This window comes from Dermochelys coriacea, chromosome 2 (assembly GCF_009764565.3).
Source record: "Dermochelys coriacea isolate rDerCor1 chromosome 2, rDerCor1.pri.v4, whole genome shotgun sequence".
In the NCBI taxonomy this organism is placed as follows: Eukaryota; Metazoa; Chordata; order Testudines; family Dermochelyidae; genus Dermochelys; species Dermochelys coriacea.
In genome coordinates, this window is record NC_050069.1 from 195,134,089 (window position 1) to 195,157,592 (window position 23,504).

At 40.5% G+C, this 23,504-nt stretch overlaps 1 protein-coding gene across 6 annotated transcripts in view; it reads right to left on the minus strand.

Annotated features, from left to right (window-relative positions):
* Positions 1-23,504, minus strand: part of CNOT10 (CCR4-NOT transcription complex subunit 10) — a 60,327-nt gene that overhangs the window by 9,629 nt on the left and 27,194 nt on the right. For 4 of the 6 annotated variants that reach the window (XM_043508986.1, XM_038388930.2, XM_038388934.2 and 1 more), the window contains 7 exons: positions 21,478-21,599; positions 20,338-20,514; positions 17,319-17,399; positions 2,338-2,451; positions 1,251-1,381; positions 469-504; positions 236-363 (listed from right to left, as the gene is read on the minus strand). In XM_043508986.1, coding sequence (XP_043364921.1) covers positions 236-363; positions 469-504; positions 1,251-1,381; positions 2,338-2,451; positions 17,319-17,399; positions 20,338-20,514; positions 21,478-21,599 — 789 coding nt within the window. The remainder of the gene's footprint in view (positions 1-235; positions 364-468; positions 505-1,250; positions 1,382-2,337; positions 2,452-17,318; positions 17,400-20,337; positions 20,515-21,477; positions 21,600-23,504) is intronic. The other 2 variants (XM_043508987.1, XM_038388931.2) reach the window with 1 other exon arrangement.

Consider the following 23,504-nt stretch of genomic DNA (forward strand, 5'->3'; position numbering starts at 1 on the left):
AAGTTTCAACTGAGCAAGTTTCTAAAGGAGCGTTTGAGAATCCTAGGAAGGATAAAGGGGAAAGATGAGGGGGGAGGAAAGGCTATGATGTTTTCTTTAAAAAAGATTTCCCTTCCTGAAATTATTTTGAAGTTTCATTTTAAAGTGTGAACATAAATATTTCCAGCATAACGACGAAGATGGCTCCTATATAAGGGAACAAAAAATGAAGCTGTCTTGAGGTTTGTTTTTTCACCTGGTGGAGACACTTGCGAGCTTTATCATATTCACTTCGCAAGCAATAAGCACTGCCAAGGTTAAACAACATCATTGTTCGTGCAGAGGTGACTGAACTGGGATAACACTGGGGTGTCTGCTTGCCAGCTGAAAGAAAAATTAATCAAAATTAATCAAAAACTTTTGATTTCATTCCACACTGTGGCAAGACAAATGCCTGCATTACTTCTGGATTCTGGAGCTATTACTTACAAGATTCCATCACCTCATTTTCTCCTTTGTCTGACCCTGTAGAGACAAGAAAAGCCAGAATGTCCTGTGAGCCTTCTTAAGGCTTTTAAAAGAAAACCCTATCATTTTATGACAGCAGATACAAGCTGGACTTTCCCTTCATGGACTGACTATGGTAAACCAGAAAAATCTATCAGCTTGTAAGAAATCATGGACCATTTAGAAAGTTTTCAATTTTCACGTAAGGGTTTGGCTCATCTACAAACATCTTTTAAATCTGCAGTATAATGATGGGCAATAAAGTTTAAACTGCAAATGTGCCATTCAAATCAGAACTGCTACCGAAGGCTGAACTGTATAGATGGGATCTAAAAGTAGCTGTTTTCGTTACATTCCCTACTTCACCCCCCCAAAAGCGTTGGAAGTTTTAAGATACAGATTTAACCATCTCCCCTCTCATATCCCCACAGTGTATGTAAATGGTATTTAAATTCTGAAAACGAGCATGGAGGGTGAAAAAAGGGTGAAGTGTTAGTAGGTAAGAAGCCCAAGCATTAACTCTAATTACGTATTTAATAACAAACTTCCAACAAATGATGTTTAGACAAACTGATGAGCAATGTTATAACATTAGTTATTTTGAACTAAATTACAAATATACACGAGGTAAACCAAAAACTAAAGGACTAAAGAACAGACCATCCATCTCACAAAAAAATGTTGCAAACTTATATATGTTGCAAGTTACAGAAGGAAGGCAGCTGAAAGCACGACCGATTCTAATCAAGTGTAGACTCATTAACCTTGATCCTGTTCGTTTGAAGAGATCCCCAGGGAAACATCAGTGACGTTCTCAGGGTTCAAGTGAGTGATGGCATCAGATATTCTGTCTAGAGAGATGAGAGCCTCTGCTGCATACAAATGGCCAAGAAACCTACAACAGCAAACATTCAGATACAAATTCCACTTGGACAAGTCTCATTACCATATTACTAAAAAGAAAAGGAGTACTTGTGGCACCTTAGAGACTAACCAATTTATTTGAGCATAAGCTGTCGTGAGCTACAGCTCACAGGAAAGCTTATGCTCAAATAAATTGGTTAGTCTCTAAGGTGCCACAAGTACTCCTTTTCTTTTCACTTTTAGCCAAGGAGTGAAGGATAGGGTTCCAGCTCACTTGTTTTTTTTAAACAAAAAGCCTTCAGAATTGTATGACAATCAACGTGACTGAGTCCAACAGGAATATTACACACGTGTAATCTCTTCTGTAAACGGAGCTGATTTCTTTCAAAGTATCTTGCTTATCTTTTGGAAGTTAAAAGCCCCCTTTGAAGCTAATTTGCACACTGAATACTCAGAAAGTAGCAGTCTTTGTGGAGAGCAGTTACTGCCCATTCACAGAAATTTAACATTAAATACATATACAAATAAGTAACTAGCACTTCCATAGCACTTTTTACCTGTAAATAAACTTTACAGAAATAGTAAAGCATTGTTATCCTCATTTTGCAGATGGAGACACTGAAGCACAGAATCTACGTCTCACAAAGTCAGTCAATGGCAGAGCCAGGAACAGAACCCAGGCCTAAAATATCTAGTCTGCTACTCTAGTCACTGAACCAAACTGCCTCTTCAAAACTAACAAGAAGCACCAAAAGTAGTTACAGAATCTGACCATTCCAATTATACAGATTTCATATATAAAAAGTTAGGCCCCATTCCTGCTAGTCAGTGATTATTTTGCCACAGACTTCAAGGGGGAAAAGGGTCAGATCTTATATTTGCGTTCTTAGACTTAAAGGCAGAACTGGCAACAAGTTAAAAATGTTGGCACTTCAACTCAGATTCTTCCAGATACCAGGGGCAAAAGAATGGTCAATCCAGACTTACTTAAGAGATCCTGACAGCTTTGGCTGCTGAAGAAGTTTATCTGCATGATTCAAAGCCATAAGGTTATCACCCAAAGCCAGAGCAACATAAGCACTGCAGGCCAGTATTGAGCACCTGGAAGAGGAAAAGAAAAAAAAAAATTCTGTAGTTTCAAATCCAAATGTAATTGTCCAATTCTTGTATTAATACATACATATAGAAAATTCTCAAAGACATGCTGGGTCCTTCTAAGAGGACTTGGGCAGAAAGAACAGCTAAGCTGTTGGGATAGCTGATTATTTGATATACATATAAGAAGGCCTGAATCCTTTTTTCAGATCACACTATTTCAGGCCTGACTTCTAAATGGCATATTACAACAAACGTAATCTGTAACATCGTGCAAGGGGTTGGCTTTCATAGTTTTAAGCAGTCCAAGAGGGCCTACTGGCTGTCAACAGTGATTTGCATGCCAAACTTCAAATCTGTGAAGAGGCTGAATGGCTGGAATAACAGTGTGTAAATTCAGGATTCCTATATAGGAACAGTACATGAACATTTAGCTGGTCTATAAAAAGTCCTATTTTAATCTCCAGAAAATGTGAACTTTTAAGAACTAAGTTATACTGTTTTCTCCAAAGCAACTGTATTATAGTCCATGAACCTGCAACAGGAAACATGTTAAAATGCTCAGCACATTTAGGCTCAAATATTTTGTCAAGAAGTATTCACTGGATGGAATAAAATTTGTCCAGTAAAATAAAGTTCCAAATTCTCACTTTATCAGCACTTTATAATATTCAGAAAATCCACACAAATTATACTTTTATTACTTGTGTTCTAGATTCTTTTAGCCTTGAACTTGTTGATATGTTCCCATTTTATGAAGCAATAAAGTGATACTGCATCATGTAACTGGATATGTAATCTCCTTGCATCATAGATTTATTGTAATAAGCCTTTTATTCAAAAATTGTTAACAGCCACTTGGGTCTATCATATTGATACTTTATAGTATTTGTACTATATGAATGCGACCATAAAACCTTAAAGTATTAAAGTAACAGTTTGAAGTTTTCTACACTGATTCCACTATTTTAAAACTGATAATTCTGATTTCAACACAAATCGTAGTGCTGCATCAGAAGATTCTATGAGATAAAAGTGCCAGAGATATTTAACTACACAGTCTTTTAGATATTACTTGTGCTTTAGAAATGCATGAAACTGCACAAGGTTTCCTGAAATTCTTGTAATAAAATCTGAATCACACATTCCACATCTTCAAACAATAGTCCCACATTAGGATGTCAGCATTAGGTCAAGCTTTTATAGTTTGTAATTTTTTTCCTTCTCCACCCCTTAAACACAGCACTTTGGAATATTTTTCCACTTCATAAGACACCGTTCAATGTAGGCTTGCTTTGTCTTCAGGGCATGAGCCTTCACCTTCCTTGCCTTGGAACTCCTTGCTGCAAGAACAGATTCTATCCTTCTGCAAGGAGGAAAAATGGATCCTCAGACAGGTCTCATGTTGGAAGTTGAGAGAAGAATGCATTTGATTCTCCTGCCAGTAGGTGGGCTATTATAGCATCAATTTTCTGGCAACTGTCAAGCCTACTTTTGGTCCAGCAGTAAGTTATGTCTTTATTCCTGTTTCCCAGGAGGCATGCTCTTTAATTATATACAAATACTGTAAGAAACTTTTCCACTGTTTTCCCCACCCTCTATTCCTCTTTATCATGCTTATATGTCACATGAAATCTGAAGCCTCACAAAAGCTTTCAAGAAAGGGAGAAAGGCTTCCACCTCAGCTCCCTAAAATATTCTTGAAAGGTTTCCAATAAATAAAAGAAATAGAATTCAGTATGAGAGAAAGTCCTAACTGGCGTGTTTTCTTCTGTCTCAAGGGAGCACTACTTTTAACAAGGAGAATGGTAAGATATTTAGCTGATAAGACTAATCTGTATAAAAAGGCCAAGCCTGTACTGACACAGAGTTGTTACTACTTCTGTCCCAAGCAAAAATTTGCTCTCTCTCCCCCTTCCACATCTTTCTATACATTCAATTAAAAAAAAAAAAAAAAAAAGGACACTCATTCGCCATCACAAGTTACCCTCCAGTGAAAATGCTGTTGGTCTGGAAACCCCTATATTCATTAGTATTTTAGGAAAGATACTGCACAGCAACAAGCAACTAGAGAAGAGCAAGATATTTATATCAAATTTTCTTGCTTGCAGTATTGTTCCTCTTACACTCAGATTCATTGTCAAACCTATTAAACCAAACAGTCAAGAGATCTGACAGTTAATCAGAGTGGAAAAAATTGCATCACAAGGGAAAAGACAAACTAATTTTTCCCTCCGGATGAGGATTCTGAGAAAACTCCACAGGCTGTCTTTAAGCACTGGAGAGTCCCAGCATTAGTCTGCTTCTCTGTTCCCTAAAGTTTCGTTTGCATTGGAAAAAAAAGATTTTTTTTTTAAACTGCCAGATTATGTCAAACAACCTGTTTTGCAGGACTTGACAATAAGATATGTCAGCCCGCATAGACTCAGGTTATTGAACCTCAACCAGCTACTGGAATTAGCTTAATCCATGTAAAAAGGCTAACCAGGATAAATCCAGTCATTCAAAACTGATTAAAGGGGAGAATTACAATGACATACAATGCAACTCTTTAAAGATATGAATTGATACCCAAATCAAATAGCAAACAATGGAATTTCCAGAATATGGAGAAAATCTGCAAACTGAAATAAATATAAAATACCAAATTAAAAACACAACACTGCCTAGCTACTAGGCAGCTCTCCAACACCACTTTCTACAAGCCATTACCCTCTGATCCCACTGAGAGTTACCACAAGAAACTACAGCATTTGCTCAAGAAACTCCCTGAAAAAGCACAAGAACAAATCCGCACAGACACACCCCTACAACCCCGACCTGGGGTATTCTATCTGCTACCCAAGATCCATAAACCTGGAAATCCTGGACGCCCCATCATCTCAGGCATTGGCATCCTGACAGCAGGATTGTCTGGCTATGTAGACTCCCTCCTCAGGCCCTACGTTACCAGCACTCCCAGCTATCTTCGAGACACCACTGACTTCCTGAGGAAACTACAATCCATTGGTGATCTTCCTAAAAACACCATCCTAGCCACTATGGATGTAGAAGCCCTCTACACCAACATTCCACACAAAGATGGACTACAAGCCGTCAGGAACAGTATCCCCGATACTATCACGGCTAATCTGGTGGCTGAACTTTGTGACTTTGTCCTCACCCATAACAATTTCACATTTGGGGACAATGTATACCTTCAAATCAGCGGCACTGCGATGGGTACCCGCATGGCCCCACAGTATGCCAACAGTTTTATGGCTGACTTAGAGCAACACTTCCTCAGCTCTCGTCCCCTAATGCCCCTACTCTACTTGCGCTACAGTGATGACATCATCATCTGGACCCATGGAAAAGAAGCCCTTGAGGAATTCCACCATGATTTCAACAATTTCCATCCCACCATCAACCTCAGCCTGGACCAGTCCACACAAGAGATCCACTTCCTGGACACTACGGTGCTAATAAGCGATGGTCACATAAACATCACCCTATATCCGAAACCTACTGACCGCTATTCCTACCTACATGCCTCTAGCTTTCATCCAGATCATACCACACGATCCATTGTCTACAGCCAAGCTCTACGATATAACCACATTTGCTCCAACCCCTCAGACAGAGACAAACGCCTACAAGATCTCTATCATGCATTCCTACAACTACAGTACTCACCTGCTGAAGTGAAGAAACAGATTGACAGAGCCAGAAGAGTACCCAGAAGTCACCTACTATAGGACAGGCGCAACGAAGAAAATAACAGAATGCCACTAGCCATCACCTTCAGCCCCAACTAAAACCTCTCCGATGCATCATCAAGGATCTACAACCCATCCTGAAGGACGATCCATTACTCTCACAGATCTTGGGAGACAGGCCAGTCCTTGCTTACAGATAGCCTCCCAATCTGAAGCAAATACTCACCAGCAACCACACAACAGAACCACTAACCCAGGAACCTATCCTTGCAACAAAGCCCGTTGCCAACTCTGTCCACATATCTATTCAGGGGACATCATCATAGGGCCTAATCACATCAGCCACACTATCAGAGGCTCGTTCACCTGCGCATCTACCAATGTGATATGTGCCATCATGTGCCAGCAATGCCCCTCTGCCATGTACATTGGTCAAACTGGACAGTCTCTACGTAAAAGAATAAACGGACACAAATCAGACGTCAAGAATTATAACATTCAAAAACCAATTGGAGAACACTTCAATCTCTCTGGTCACTCGATTACAGACCTGAGAGTGGCTATCCTTCAACAAAAAAGCTTCAAAAACAGACTCCAACGAGAGACTGCTGAATTGGAATTAATTTGCAAACTGGATACAATTAACTTAGGCTTGAATAGAGACTGGGAATGGATGAGTCATTACACAAAGTAAAACTATTTCCCCATTTTATTTCTCCCCCCACCCCACCCCCCACTGTTCCTCAGATGTTCTTGTTAACTGATGGAAATAGCCTACCTTGCTTGTCGCCATGAAAGGTTTTCCTCCCTCCCGCTCTGCTGCTGGTGATGGCTCATCTTAAGTGATCACTCTCCTTACAGTGTGTATGATAAAACCCATTGTTTCATGGTGTGTGTGTGTAAATCTCCCCTCTGTATTTTCCACCAAATGCATCTGATGAAGTGAGCTGTAGCTCACGAAAGCTTATGCTCAAATAAATTTTAGTCTCCAAGGTGCCACAAGTACTCCTTTTCTTTTTGCGAATACAGACTAACAGCTGCTACTCTGAAACCTAGCTATTTTCTAGTCACATTTCAATATGGCCAAATGCAAGGTCACATCTAGGAACACAGAATGCAAGCCCTACTTGCAGGATGGGGGAAACTATTCTGGAAAGCAGTGATTCTAAGATTTTCCACATTTAAATGCTACAGTGGTACAGCTGCGCTACTGTCTTTTTTCAGTGTAGACACTACCTACGCTGACAGTTGCAGTACTCTCGTAATCTACCTCCTCAACAAGCGCCTAGCTATGTCAATGGAACAAGTTTAGGCTTCGTCTACACAGGGACTTAGGTCGATTTAACACCAGCACTCAGGGGTGTGGATTTTTCATACTCTTAACCAAGGCAGTTAAATCAACCTAATTTTCTAACGTAGACTAAGCCTAACAGAGACTTGAGAGTCACAGTGGATAAATCAGCTGAACTTGAGCTCCTAGTGCAATGCAGTGGCCAGAAGGGCTAACGGAACCCTTGATCGTATAAAAGGGGAGTACTGAGCAGAAGTAAAGAGATTTTAATACCTCTGTATTTAGCCCTGGTGCAACTGCTACTACAATATTGTGTCCAGTTCTGGTGGTCACACTTCAAGAAGGATAGATAAACTAGGAGAGGGGCAGAGAAGAGCCATGAGAAAGATTTAAGGATTGGAGAATAAGCCTTAACAGACTTAAAGAGCTCAAAAACATAATGGCCATACTGGGTCAGACCAATGGTCAATCTAGATCAATATCCTGTCTTCCAACAGTGGTCAGTGCCAGATGCTTCAGCTCAATCTATTTAGCTTAACAAAAAGAGAAAGTTACAGGGCGACTTGATCACAGTCTACTTAGAGCCCTCTTATCAAATTTCTGTTCCCTTCAATCTAGAAGATAAAATATAACAAGATTCAACGGCTGCAAGCTGAAAACAGACAAATTTGCAAATTTTTAAACAGTAAAGGTAATTAACCACTGACACAATTTACCTAGGCTTGTGGTTGATTATCCAAACACTGGAGATTTTAAAATCAAGGTCTGATGTTTTTCTATGACTTGTGTTATGCAGGAGATCAGATTATACGATAAAAATGGTCCCTTCTGGCCTTAAACTCAGATTAATCTATGAATTCTTTGAAACAGAGGCCTGAAACTTTCTACAATACTGCAGTGAATAGAGGCAGCAGAAATAGTATTTTAAACACTACAAGTCAGAATTAGAGAGAGAAAAGACAACACAGGATTATTCTCTACAGTATATCTTCTAGTGCTTTATCCAGTAACTGGTGTTTCTACTTGTCATATAGTTTCTCCCCTTTATTCATGCACCTATAGCTACATTGTTTTCCCTCCCAATCTGTAGCACTTTTAGCACCACACGTGTCCATAGCCAGCCATCAGAGGAGCAATAAAACTCCTGAAGGGATTTCCTAAAGCAGAAAATTCACTATTATTTGAGACCATGATTTAATGATCTATCAATATAAAAGATTAGTAAAATAAGATTTTTTTTTAGCTACACTAGGCCTAAAAAGAGGAAGACTAGGTAAATAAAAAGAGGCACCAACAATTCTCTTGATCCCTATAATAGTTTTTATAGCACTTTCACTTGTAATCTGTGGCCCAGAGAGGATACATCAGGTTCAGTGAAGCCTAACAGAATTGGGTTGTTCTAGCATATTAAAACATTGTATGGAATTCTACTGGGCAGCAGAAAGGTAAAGGGATTGACTTCCTATTCAAAGTATGCTAAGTATGCAGAAGCTAGGAGGCTGAAGAAACTATTACAACAGAAGAACTCATAAAAAACCCAGAAGTTGAAACTCAAAGTTTCTTCTTTCGTACATGGTGTGTGGGTTAGGGGTTTTACATGTTACCCAAAAATAAAAAATAAAATAAAATAAATAAAATAAAATAAATAAATCTCTGCTTAGTTACTTTGTGCAATTGCCAAATATCTGGAATGTAAAAGATTAAGACAACTACCAAGTTCAGTATGTATGGTAAATTACATATTAATTCTAACCGTCCCCACAAATCCCTCTAAAATGACAAGATTTTTTGTTTTGTTTTAAAACTATGATGATATAAGCAATTATGTACAAAAACACACATTCAAAGCTATTTAAAAGAACATTCAAGTATTGGGAAAGATGAAGTTTTAGAGTCCAACTAGCTGACATGGTAAATCTAAAGAATATAGAACTTTTTCCCCCCCTTTGCTGGCTCTTGGAATTTTCTATTAATTTTAACTGACCATCAAGATACGAGTTTTAAATCTTTTTAGTTTTTCTTTTAACAGCTCCTCTTCCAGCAAAACTGAAGGCAGTTAGTTAACATTAGATTCTGTACAGAATGGAGTTTTACACAGCCACATGCAAAAGCCCAAAAATTGTTTATATCGACCCAGGCCCTAAGGATACCAAGTCACACGGTTTTAACTATCAGTTAAAGCAAGTATGACAAGAACTAAATCAATGTTTTTCTTCTCTTTTCCTTTTCTGCTATGATGTTCTTTACCAGAAGCAGTAAAATAATTCTTGTACTGACAAGCTTTTCCTGACATGCTGTCAGGTTACATCAATAGATAACAATGGTTGATTGTGAAAGAAAGGATTACATACATTCATTTTCTTACAACATGACACCATGTAATAATTTTGACATATAATAGTCATATTTTACACAAACAGACAAAAGAGCCATACTATGTGTTTATATTTTAACTCAATACCTTCCATCTCAAGTATTATACTCCTCTACTGTTTAAAAACAATCAAAATATCAGCAATGACTCCTCATTCATTCCAATGAAAATTTTCTTTAATTGACTAAAGCTAGATTTTCTGCACATAACTGGAGCAAAGCAAATGTTAAGCTTGATATTATGACAACAGGTAAACCAGGAGTTAGCCTAGAAGACAGTGTATACCTCATAACTTAAGAAATTACTGTATGCTTTAACAGAAAATAAAAATACAGTTAGAACAGATACATGATTATGAACAGGAATTTATATAAAAACAAAAAGGTACTAACAGAAAGAAGAAACCCCAAGTACTGCATTCATTACCCCATTTTAAAAAAAAAAAATCCCTAAAACTTTCATCTGCCGGAAACTACTTACAATGTTAACAGGTGTTGATTCTGCTGGGAAAAAAAATGTGGGTTCTATGTGGCTTGTTATCCCATCTGGATATCTGGGAGACAGAATGGGTCTGTAGAAAGAGCACCTAGACTGTGGGCCAAGCAGTCTTAAGGAAGAGAAAGTTCCTCAGTTACTGCACAGGGTGAGTTTCTTCGAGATGGTTGTCTCTGTGGGTGCTCCACTTTAGGTGAATCTGTGCCCCTGCCTCTGTAATTGGAGATTTTTAATAGTGGTGCCTGGGTGGGTTGCACATGCACAGTCCCCATCTCGTGCTGCCTCTGGGGGTTGCATAGCGCTTTGTGACCAACCTCCCCTCAGTTCCCTCTCTACTGCAGAGTCTCTAGTGTGGAAAAAAAAAAAAAAAAAACCAACTCCTCCAAAGTAGTGGGGAGGAGAGAGGGTAGCAGAGCACACACAGGGACAACTAATCTCAAAGAACCTCAGTTACTGCACAGGGGGAGTAGCCTTTTCCTCTTCTTTGAGGAATGGCCCTGTGGGTGCTCCACTTTAGATAACTGTAGAGAAATGGCCTTTGGTGGAAGGGAGGGTCTTTGGAGGAGTTGTAGTCTTAGCGGATGATAAAACCGTAAGTCTGAATAGAGAGTCTGATGATGAGTGCTGCTCTATGGCATAGTGCTGTGTGAACGTATGGGCTGATGCCCAGGTTGCTGCTTTATAGATGTCCATAATGGGCATATTGTTGAGGAAGGCTATCAAAGCACCCAGAGTGCTCTAGTGCAGCATGTGCAGGTCCCCAGTGGGGGTTGTAGCTGTTGGTGATAACAAAGGTCTATGCAGTTGGAGAGCCTTTTAAATAGCCTCTGTTTAGATATGGTGTCTCCCTTAGATTGTTCAGTGATGCAAAGAAATAACTTTGGTGATTTTCTGAACGTCTTTATCCTCTCAATATAAAATGTTAGCACTCTTTGGACATCTAGGAGCATGCAGTGTTGCTTCTTGTTTATTCCCGTGAGGTTTTGGGAAGAATGATGGGAGATAAACCTGTTAGAGCTGCGGGTCAGCCTATTCATGTCTAATGTGGATTCTAATGGGGACCAGAGGCCTTGGATTGTATGGTTGTGCAGGTGTGCCTCCCAACCTAGCGGAGAAGCATCAGTTGGGAGTATCATCGATGGAAGGTTCTGTGCAAATGGAATTCCTGCATAAACATTGTTTGGTTGCGTCCACCAACGTAAAGAGCGTTTTTTTTTTTTTTCATTTTACTTTGGTTGGCATTGTAAAACATTTGTAAATGCTGTGTCTGTGTGGAATATATACGGTCCTGAGCCAGCCTTGCAGGCATCACATGTGCAGTCTGGCATATTTGACACAAATGTCGTTGCTGACATGTGGCCTAACAGTTGGAGGCAGGTCCTGGCCGATGTCTGGGGACTGGCTTGCGTTGTGATGATTTACTCAAGTGCTAAACCTATGTCAAGGCAGTGAGGCTGTAGCCTCCAGAGAGTCGAGGTAGGCCCCAACGAACTCCAGTTTCTGCACAGGTGTGAGTGTTGATTTTTGTTTGTTTACTTGTAGGCCTAGATGTGTGAAGAGAGCTACTGTCTTGAGTAGATTCTAGTAGCTGTGTGGATAGGTGAGGAGTAGATTTCCTCTTCACCCTCATCATCTTCATCGCTAGATAAAGAAGGAGTTGATCTGGGGATGTGGTAAGTTGGCTTAGTACCGAGTGTGCTGGAGTGAAATCAGTACTGAGGAGTGGAGATTCCGGTGCCGAGGAGACTAGAAGATCTTTGTGGCAGAGAAACTGCCGCGGTATTGAGAGCATCAGTACCGAGGAGGGTGTTGTCAGCAGTACCGATGCCTTTGCTGCAGTTGACGGTGCCAGGGGTCATACGCTATGCGCTATAGAGGCAGAAGGTAGTGCCATAGCCTGTAGCGCTGCCCAGTGCTGCATGTTTGAGCTGCTCCAGCAGTACCGAGGGAGGGATTGTAGGTCTTCCTTTAATGCCTTTTTCCAAGCCAGCTCATTTAGGGTCTTTTGCTTGCACTGTACCCACGATACCGGATGATCCCATTAACTCACAGGTGGAAGGTCTTGGTGCGGTCAGTACCAATGAGTAAGGCTATGATTTTTGTCATGGATATTTTTAGTAAAAAAGTCAGGAACAGGTCACTGGCAATAAAACAAAACAAAACAAAAAAGTCACAGAAGCCGTGACCGGTCCCTGACTTTTACTAAAAACATCCCTCACAAAATAGGGAGGGAGGAGGGTCCAGCACCCTGCCCCACCCCGCAGCAACTGGGAGCTGCAAGGACTCCATTGTCCAGTGGTTGGGAGGGGTACCTGCATGGCTGAAGCTGGGGGTGTGTGTCCCGCTACTGTCCTGTGGGGCTGCAGCTGGAGTAGGGTCCCCCACCACCTGCAGCGGCTGGGGAGCAGCGGGGAGACCCCTGCCAGCAGCAGAGTCTGGAGGGCTGCAGCTGACCCCTACCTGCTGAGCAGCTCTGGGGTCAGTTGCTGGGCAGCTGTGGGAGGATCCCCAACTGCCCTCAGAGGCTGGACTGTTGCAGGGTCCCCAATGTCACGGAGGTCACTGGAAGCCACAGATTCTGTGGCTTCCGTGACCTCTGTGAATCTTAGCCTTACCAATGGGGTCTGCCAAGTCAGGGAATTCCACATTTTGGCTGGATTCCCAAGGAGGGGAGGTCGGAGCCTGCTTCTGTGTAACTTTCTTGGCAGGGTGCTCATTCCCCTGAGAGGGTGAAGGGGAATCTCTGTGAGATGCTGCTGTGGGAGACTGTTGCCCAGGAGGGGCCCGTGATCCCAGATCGGATGCAGGGCACAAAGACTTCTCCATCATGAGAAGTTTTAGCTGCATGTCTCTCGCCTTCCTGGCACAGACTTTCAAGCTGTGGCAGTGGGAGCACTTTTGAGATGTGTGTCTCACCGAGGCAGCAGACACACCGAGTGTCTACCCACCACAACTGAGGACCAGCAAGTGAGGTAATGTTTAAAACCCAGGGAGCCAGGCATGCCCCTCAGGAGTAGGGTTTCTCCTGTGAAGAAGGTAACTATACTACACTAAGGGGTATCCTAATAACTGAAACTTAAATACCCAAGTGAAAAAAAAAGTTATTTTTTCTTAAAAAAAAAAAACCAAACAAAACACAAAAACAGGGAAGAGTAATTAAACTATTGATTAACTAACTAGTATTCTAAAGTTAAAACTAGAGAAAGTACAGAGGCACTTCTAAGTGCTCCATCTCAAGCCAAAGGCAGTAGAAAAGGCACTGAGGGGGGGTTGGTCGCACAGCACTATGTAACCGCCAGAGATGGCATGAGACAGGGATAGCGCATGTGTGAACCACCCACGCTCTGCTACTAGAAACCTCCGATTACAAGCGCTGGGGCACAGATTCACCTAAAGTGGAGCATGCACAAGGACACTCCTTGAAGAACCTTGTGAACAGAAAAGGCTAGAGCTGAGATTTGATTTTGGTTAACACCACCAAACTCCAATAAGGGATTGAATTTGACTCTACATGATGTGCAGACTATGTTTTAGAACAGACTAGAAATAACACCTGTTCCTTTTGCCCAAAAGAACCAGTTATACAAGAAACTGCATTTAATAATTCTGGGGAAATTGTGCACCAAAATATTTTAAAATTCTGAAAAATTCTGCATTTTTTATTTATCAAAATATCACAATATAATCACTCTAGTTTCAATTATTTTGGTAATTTATCTCAAAACACCTGTCAACAAGTATGTCAACAATATAGACGACAAAAAAGATTACCCAGGAATAGAGAGTTAAAGAAGCCCTTGCAACCCAGTTCCAGTTGGGGAGTACTGAAGGTGGCTACATGGGGTCCCCAGAGCCCGAACACCTACTCCCTCCCGCCCAGAGTGCAGACCCCTACACCCCTCTTCCCCCAGAGCCCACAGTGTGTGCTGCCAGAGCCCAGTCACCTGCACCCCCTCCCCTCAGAGCCAAGCCATGGGCACTGCCCTGCCCAGCCCAGCCCAGCCGTGGGGCAACCCCTTCTCCCTAGAGCCCAGCCAGAGGGAACCCCCCCAACCCAGACACCTGTCCCCTCGCACCAGAGCTCAGACACCTGCCCCCCTCTTCCCCCAGAGGCCAGCCACAAGGCATCCCCAGAGCCAAGACACCAGCATCCCCTTCCACCCCCCCAGAGCCCAGCCATGAGCACCCCCAAGCCCAGGCACCTGCACCCCTTCTCCCCAAAGAGCCCATCTGCAGGGCACCCCCTGGTCCAGACACCTGCACCCCCAGAGCCTTTATTCCCCCCAGTTTATTTACTGTCTCACCAGGGAACATGGTGTGGTACGGCCCTGCCCTTCCTCACCCTTTGCCAGAGCTGGGTTCCCAGGCCCTCTCCCGTCCCCAGGAGAATGAGAATTAAGCTGGGCAGCCACAGCATGCAGCCTCTATCCCTGCCTGGCTGGGTACTCCACTCACTGGGCTCTGCAGAGTCCAGCAGCCCCTAGTGGCAGCCAGCAGCCCCAATTCTGCAGGGGAAATATAGAATTCTGTATTGTGCAGTGACACAGAATTCCCCCAGGAGTAATTTTAAGTTTAGAAACGTATTTACTGGAAGCTTTACACAGTGATAGGAAAAATCAGAAAGCAAGAGATACATAAGATTTGACTAATCAGACTTGAGTTAGGAAAGGCCATGAAAAAGTTGAGTCTTCTGTTTATTCCTCCACCACTTAATTCTATTTCTCAAAAGGAGGAGGAGGAGGAGGAACAGAAGCCTGGTCATCACACCTTCATATCTCCCCTGCTTTGCCCTGAAGGTCTAATGCTTGAAGCTTTTACTGCAAGTGCACTAATCTGACCCACTGTATCTATGCAATACTGTTGCTGATCTCCTGGTCTTTAATAGCCTCCATAGTTCGATGTAATTTAGCTGTAATTTTACAACACGCAAGGCTCAGTCTGAGTCAGTGATCAATCTTGGTCTATAAATCAATTGCCTGACCATGACAAAACTTCATATTTTGTTTAATTTGTCCAATTTACTTCCACGCCAGAGTGGCGATTTCTAGTTTTGGAAGGCTGAAATGTCAAACCGTTTCTTTGCACATCTTTACTGGACTGAAAGTATAAACCACTGTTTGCTTGTGCATGGATCAGAGATCAGGGCTTCTGTATTAAAAGGGAGCACAACAAATACAAGCTAAACTATTAAGCTCTTATTCTGGGCTTCCAGTTTCTATTAAAAAAAAAAAAATCCCACACACAAACCCAAAACACACCATCACCACCATCTTCTGATGATTTTCACATTCCATTTTACCAAATGGTAGCACTTATAGGTCAAGCAGCAGTATATAGACAGAAAGCAAAATTATTACAGCACTACATCCACTTGAGGAATTCAGTTCAACAGAGCACTGGATTTTAAGGTCACATGCATTTTAGTTTTAATGCAGCCAGATTTCACTGGTTGGTACTGCTCCAATCCAGTTCTGAGGTAATGGGCAGGGATGACCAAGGAATGGAGATGTAATGGTCCCAGTGTGGTAGAGGTGGCTTTTTGCTGGAACTTTCCAGCCTGATGTTTTAAAACACTAGAACATGGTATTAGTTGACCTGGGGTTTCCAGCAACGGCTTGGTTTTGCCACACATAGCAGATGTGTGCACTTCAGATTTTTTTTGCACTTCGCATAAGGTCATATGTGTATGATTCTTTCTCCAAATGGTACAGCATGAGATTTCAGTAACTTGTGCAGAGCTAAAGTGAAGCGATTGAGGAATTTGAGGTGAAAAACTGTACTTTTAAAAAAGGTCAAAAACATGATGGGACAAAGATCATTTTTTCAAACTCAGTTTCATATTATGTACAGTCAAAGGCCAAGTATGATTAAATAAAGCTTAACATGCATACTTACTTGCTTACTTACTATCTCATATACACATCTCAAAATGTGAAGTCATGATTTTTAAAAATAAAATAAACTTCTAGAATCCATGATAAACAAACAATCATACTTAGTTTGGTCTGCAAATTTGCCACATTCTATACTCACCCATGTAAAGAGAAAACCAGCAGCTGCCATTACGTACTATTTGCTTAACATTCAACGTATAAGCACCATATGTCTGAAGAATTTGCTAATGGAAAACTAGTCAGTTACTTGTAGCCTTGGAACATGAAGACATGCTAGGATGCAAGCTTTAAAATCAACCACTTGAGCAACGTTAAAGACATTCCTTGTATTAGCCAGACTTTTAAAACGTACTAGTTAGCCCGATTTAACTAACACATGCTCAAATCACATCTTTAAATCCTAGTCTAGACAAGTCTTTAGAAAACTTGTTTTGATTATACTTACATACGAAAAAACCCTCCAAGATTACTTTAATAACTTTTAGTTGTCTTAACATTCTTCAGGGGAATATGCTAGTTTCTTAAAACGGATATGGTGGCTATCACATGTGATTCAAAACCTCAGTTCACTACCCCGTCACCTTTGTTAGGAGAGTCCTGATGTGGAAGTGTCATATGCACTAACATTAATTTTGATTTTCGATCTGTCTGAGAAAGATGGGATATTATAGGCTGGCATGAAAGCTAGCCTTACAAGTGCTCTAGAAGGAAAAGGCAACATAATGAAATCTCAATCATTTCCATTAATAGCAGCAGGAATCACAGATTCTTGAATGTAAAGTGAGCATGCTTCCCCCCCCCTTTTTTTTTAAATGTAGTAAAAGGGACGTTAGACTTGTGTACAAACCTCAAAGTTACAGGTTTTTTTACCTGTACCCAGCTCTTTATTGAGTTTTACTCTTTTAATTAAAAATGTAGCCTTAAGGAAGGAAAGTGCCTTCCTCTTAGATTAATATTTATCTAATTTCCTTGTAATCTGCTGATAGTTCATTCCATGCCTAGCAGCTGTGATGTAGTTTTTGAGTTCAAAGTGACTTTTTTTAAAAAACACTTTTCAACTACAGTCTGACATTCTGCTTGTTTTTGTCAGTTTCAAGTTCCCAAGCAATAGAAGTACTTACCTTAAATTTTCTAATTCCTGTTTTCTCAGAGGTGAAGAAGGTGGAGCTGGAATGAATTTATCTCCTTCATGACTTTTACTGCTGAAATGAAGACAGCTCGTTAATTGCGAGCAGTGACCTTCAAGCCTTTAACAAAAAAAAGGCATGTAAATGCAATAACAACGGACACTAATACCCTCCCCCCCCGTGTTTTTTTTTAAAAAAAAAAAAAAAAAAAAAAAAAAGCAAGAATCCTACATGTTGAAATGGAAAAGGCTGGGCAAAGAAACAAAAAAGTGAGGGCTGGCAATACTTCAAGCACTGATAACATTAACAGTTCCAATTTTGGGGGGTGGGGGAGGGGAGGCAGTGACAACCTTTTACCAACAAAAGAAAAAAAAAACACCAACACTACCTTACGCAGCTTTAAGCTATTTTTAGAATTCTACAGGAGAAATGACTAAATCTGGTAGATGCAGATTGTGCTGGGTTTGTATTAGAGATAGCTTCCTTCCTTTTAACTTAGGGGAAGGACAGGAAGAGGCCCAGTACAATTTGAATTTTTTAGCAATGTATGGTCAAATTAGAGTAATTCTTTATCATATAATAAATAAATACCACAAACCACACCAAGAATCCACTTATTTTTCAGTTAGTAATATTTAATGTGAAACTTGAAATACACACAAATATTGGACAATTCAAGACATACTTCTCTCTCAAAACCTGTATTTTCACCATTTCTTTTTCTTGAACAAAAATTTTGAAAGTTGAAAGCTTTCCTTCCATCTTTGGCAGCAAACACTAATTTCTGCACTGGCAAACATGGAACTGCAGTTTACAATAAGTTGAAAAAACAGCTTCCTTCTGGAGGTGGGGAAAGATTACACTTGCATTTCGGCAGAAAAAGCAACACAATTTGGATACGACAGACCAAGGTTTTGGTCTGGATTTTCGCCCACTTCACAAACAGTGAGAAATTTTTCACCCAAGTCTAGTACTGCTTCATCTCTGCTTACCACAAGCACTACCTCATACATGTACAGATGAAGACGTTATTCCAGTGCAAACTTCACACCAAACATCAAGAGAAGTACAGAATTAAAGGAAACCTGTACCTAAAGTTGTAGAACACACAAAACCACCTCTTTTTCACCAGGGGAATGTCTGTTACAAGGTCCAGAGTGTACAATATTTTCATGAGAATGTCACCATCTTGGTTCTTCTATTGTCCCTACCCCCTACCTCCAAGCAGACAAGGTTCCTAGCTGAGAGGAATGGATGAAAATCCTTTCAGAACTTGGCAGCATGAATTCAGGAAGAGAATACTTAGTTACTGGACTTTTGGGGGGGCAACAATGTTCCTTGGGAGATATAGTGAAAATGTTAGTTATAGAAGCATATGTTTTAGAAATCATATGACAGTAAGAAATCCTCTTCTACAATGCACATTTTCTCTTCCTCACTCCTGTTAAGGAAAAGGGACACACCAGGAAAGATTCACTAAGAAAAATCACAAGTTGTGGACTGTGGTCATGAAGGATTTCTAAGGAAAGATGGTGGGGAAAAAATACTCCCAATAGCAAGAAAAAAGAAAAAGAAAATGAAAAGAAGTTTCCTTTAAATACCCCACATAGACTGAATTACTTAACTGTTAAAGGGATAAATGGGTTTTCTGCACTTTCAGTACTATATATTGGAACTTGGGTATAACAAAATGCAACTTTCTATTATTTTCCTTAAAAGAACTAAGGCCTCCAGCATTACCTGTTTTTCCCCCCAAAGCTGGTGTTCTAAACATTTTCTCCGAGGACTGCGTCCATGAAAGTGAGGGACTCACTGGCATTACACCAGGCACAGTGCAGGCAGGAACCAAGAAAAGTTCTCTACATAATTTTGTTAATACTCTTCTCCAACACCCCCGATTTTATATGGAAGTTTAGAGAAGTGTGTAAAGAGAAATCAGGATGAAACCAAAAGTCTCCATGTTGGATCTGACATTCACTGGTTTTGTTACATTTTGAGAAACTTTATAAACCAATTGAGTTTTTTCTTAAGATTCCTTTTGTAGATTTGTCATTTTTTGTAGTTTATATTTTTAAATTGCCAACTGTATGCTTCTTTCCTTCACACTTCCTAAATCCAACCTCCATCCCCCACCTCAGAAATAAGCATAATATCGCATACAGCACCCAAGAGTGCTTTGTCTAGGTAGCAAATCTGAGGCCAGGGCAGATGTTTAGAACTGAAGTATAAGACACTAAGGGCTTGTCTACACTTAAAATGCTACAGCAGCATAGCTGCCTCTGCAGCAGCTGTGCTGCTGTAGTGTGTCAGTGGAGACTCTGCAGTGACGGAAGGGGTTCTGTAGTTAGTTGCTCTAGTGAGGGTCTACGCTGAAGCACTTCCGTGGCACAGCTGCAGTGTTAGTCTGTAGTTAGTTGTCACTGTAGTTAGTCCACCTCCCTGAGAGGTGGTAGCTAGGTTGACAAACTCTCCCATTGACCTAGTGCTCTTTACACTGGGGGTTAGGTCAGCATAGCTACATCTGTCACCAGTGTGGATTTTTCACACCCCCAAGAGACATAGCTATTCCAATGTGAGTGTTCAACATAGACCAGTCCTGAGAATTACAGAAGTATGTGCACCCCCAGGGTGACTGGGAAAACAAAAACCACCGTCAACACATTTAGTATTGATAATATTTAGTAGAACTTAAGTAAAAAGACAGTGAAAACATTCATAAAAATCAATTTAATTGTTGAAGGGTAGTTTTTGTTTTGTTTTGAAAGAAAATAAGTGCGATGGTGGAAGTCTAATCACCAATTTTAACTCGAGTTTGGTTAGCAGTACTTAAAACTGCTAACGGTGTAACAGAATGACTTTGCATGTGTTTGAGATCACCTTTTACGTTTTCTATTTTTCTACTTGTCAAACTACAGGACAGGCAATAGGCACAGAAATCTCATTCAGATGCTGTGGATGAAAAAAAACAAACAGAAGTTTTTTAAACAACTGAAATATCTACTATTGCATTTACCTGCATGCTTCACTGCTTTCATTGTTCTCTGCATTTCCTCCCAACTGGTTATTAGTTTTAGATCCATTTTCCTGCTTTGGCTCCTGCTGATCTTCCGGCAGCAACAGCAAGGCATTTCTTAAACAAATCGCTGCAAACTCCATACTGGCTACAGGGATAGCGGAGGACTGCCCATCACTTGAAAGATGGAGGTTAACTAGTAACTATACTAATATTATTGCTACTTCATTCAAAAAAATATAATGCTCTAGAAAAAGAGAGTTCAGGAAGACACAGAACAACTCTGTCCTATGGACCAGTGGAAGATTAATTTCATGCTTTAATAAGTTACATTTAAATATTTACTTTATGCACTCAACAAAATGATTATATCCCAATTTAGAGCTCCATCCATGGAAGTCCCATATCTTCCGACAGGAACTCCCTAAATAGAGGGCTGGTAAAATCGGATCCTTTGGATACAAAATCCTGGGGCACTTTTTCCTTTGTGTTTGTATACTTCGGCTTGTAAAGATCTAAACACAGCATCAGTGCACATACAAGAAAACAAGATGTGCAGGAACAGAATACGTGCACACATTATGTTGTGAAGCCTGAAGACAAAGCCAATACATTCCACCACTTAGAAATGCAAGGGCAATTCACATATAATCTTACTTCAAGTGTTATGGCTTTTACAAGATGAGATAATTTAGCTAACAAGTAATAAAACTTTGTACATCTTATCTATTAGGCTACTTTCTAGGATAGGGTTTTTTGTGATAATTTCCCTTTCTATAAACAATTGAACATGCAACTAGGTGGAAAACATGAATTCTAGAGAAAGATTAAATTAGGAAATGGCCAACTAAAAATTGAGCTTCATTAAACACATAAATAAGCCTTCTGTTGCCCATCCAACACTAGACACCCACTAAGACCCCAAGCCTGTAAACATTTCAATACATGAGTAACTAACCATGTTTGTAGTCCCATATTAAAAAAAAAAAAAAAAAAATCAATCAATGGGAATATTCACATGAATAAAGTTATTCACGTTTAAAGACAGGGAAGTTTAGAATATTTTTTTCTGGTAAACAGCCATACACCCTTAAAGAGATGAGTAGAAAGTAACAGAGTAGAGAAAAATTGCATACTTACTTATAAACAACATTCTGTATTGATTGTGAGGCAAGGACTATTTTACGGTGATAGCCTTGACCTACTATAGATTGTACAATTCCTTTTTTGCTCGGAAGACCTTTAGTTTCTTGTTCTGACGTCTAAAAGAAGGATTGAAAATATCAGTGAGGCTGAACAGGTGATCTTCTTGACATAAAAGCTGCAGGGCTGAGAAAACAAACATTACATGTACATTACTGAACCCAGCTAACCTGCATTAATTTGGAATTCGTCTGGAGATGGTAGAACACCCCAGAAAGTTTTACTGTCATCCAAATATCATGAAGGATAAGGAACTTTTAATTTGTCCTCACAATGCAGTTTTACTATACCCCAACTAACTTGAAGTTTTAGGGATTATTTTTGATAATTTGTTCAACAGTCTATTAACCTAGTTTTTCCTCTGTTATAAAAAGAAAAAGGACAATGAACTAAGTCATTTTCAAAAATAGTCAAATTTAGAATTGCTAGGACATTAGATTATTTAGCTTCATATTATGTAAAATTTTTTAAACGAACAATATTTATATTCTGACCTCACCCCCTCCCTATTTTTTTTTTTTTCCATTTGTTGTCCCCAACTGTCATATTCAATAGATGCATGGGTCCAGTGGTTCCTCTCCCTGAACTCAGGCCTTCAGTTTTGGGTGGGCTATAGACACCCATCCCAAGTACTTCAAATAGTATAAACTTTCCAACTTCTGCAACAAACAAGACACGTCTCTTTCGCTACACAACCCTAATTTATCCCCAGATCAGGTCCATCCTGTACCCTGAATGAGGCAGGGGTCCTGGACAAAATTTAAGATATAATCATGTAATTAAAGACTGTATTATAACATACATGCATAAGGGATCTGAATTAAGATTCCATAGGCAATCTTAATCCCCATATTTTGTAACTTTTGAGTGTTTGACTTTGCAACCTTAACTTTATGTAGTTTTGTATATTTAATTTCTTAGGTAAACAAAAACAAAACAAACTTAAAACCCAGAAATTCTATCACGTGAAAGCATCTTGATCTTTCAGGGGTCATCAAGAAGATGACATATGCTTTTGCAGTGTGTTTCACAAGTATTTGCTGACAGCAGAGGAACGTCAAGAGTCAGCAACCTTGGGTTCAATTCCAGGGTTTGGGGGAAGTGGAGAGAAGTGTGCTCTTCTAGGTACAGACCCTTCACTTCCTGACCCCTCAAGCCAGACTCCTCCTACCTGTGTCCCCTCTGACCTGTCCCTGTGTCAGTCGCATACAAGTTTCTTCCCCAAACCCAGTTCCAGTCCTAGTCTCCTTCTTTCCATGTCCAAATCCCAATCTTTCTCCCCATGCCCCCTGTAAAATCTAAGGCTCCCAGTGCCAGTCTTCCTTTCCAAGCTCCTTTTCCCTAGTCTCCTTGCCCAGCCAGTCCCAGTAGCTTCTCCCTTTCAGCTCTTGTCCCCTCTGCATTTCAGTCAAGCTGCTGCTCCTGCTTCACACTGCCTGGTCACCAGCAGGGGGAATATTGAGAGCACAAGAGTCTCTCTCTGCTCAATTCCAGTGTCACAGCAGCCAGAAGCAGCAACTGCAGGGAAAAGGTCCAGCTCAGCCTCTGCAATCCCAGGCTGGAGTATGCTCAGTGCAGACAGAATCTTTGGAAAATTTGGCTGCCACACACTAACAAATTTTTTATGGAGCATTTGTTAGATTTTTATCATCTTATAATTTGGCCAAATTTGGGAAGACTTCCATGGGAAAAGCAAAAGCCACATCCCTGACACAAATGCAACTCCCCTGGCCAAATTTCAAGACCTCGCTCCAAAGCGGGCATTACAGCTTTTCAACAAAATGGTTGTAAGAATTTTTAATACAGGCAAAAGGATATTTCCCCTTAAACAGCTGAACCATTTTTGCTGAAAGTTTCAAAAAGATTCATTGTCAGATAGACACCCAGCATGGACAATTTCAGCCTACACAGTTTAAGTTTGGCAAAAGTTATAAGCCAAACAAGGTCTTCTACTGAGAAGAGCC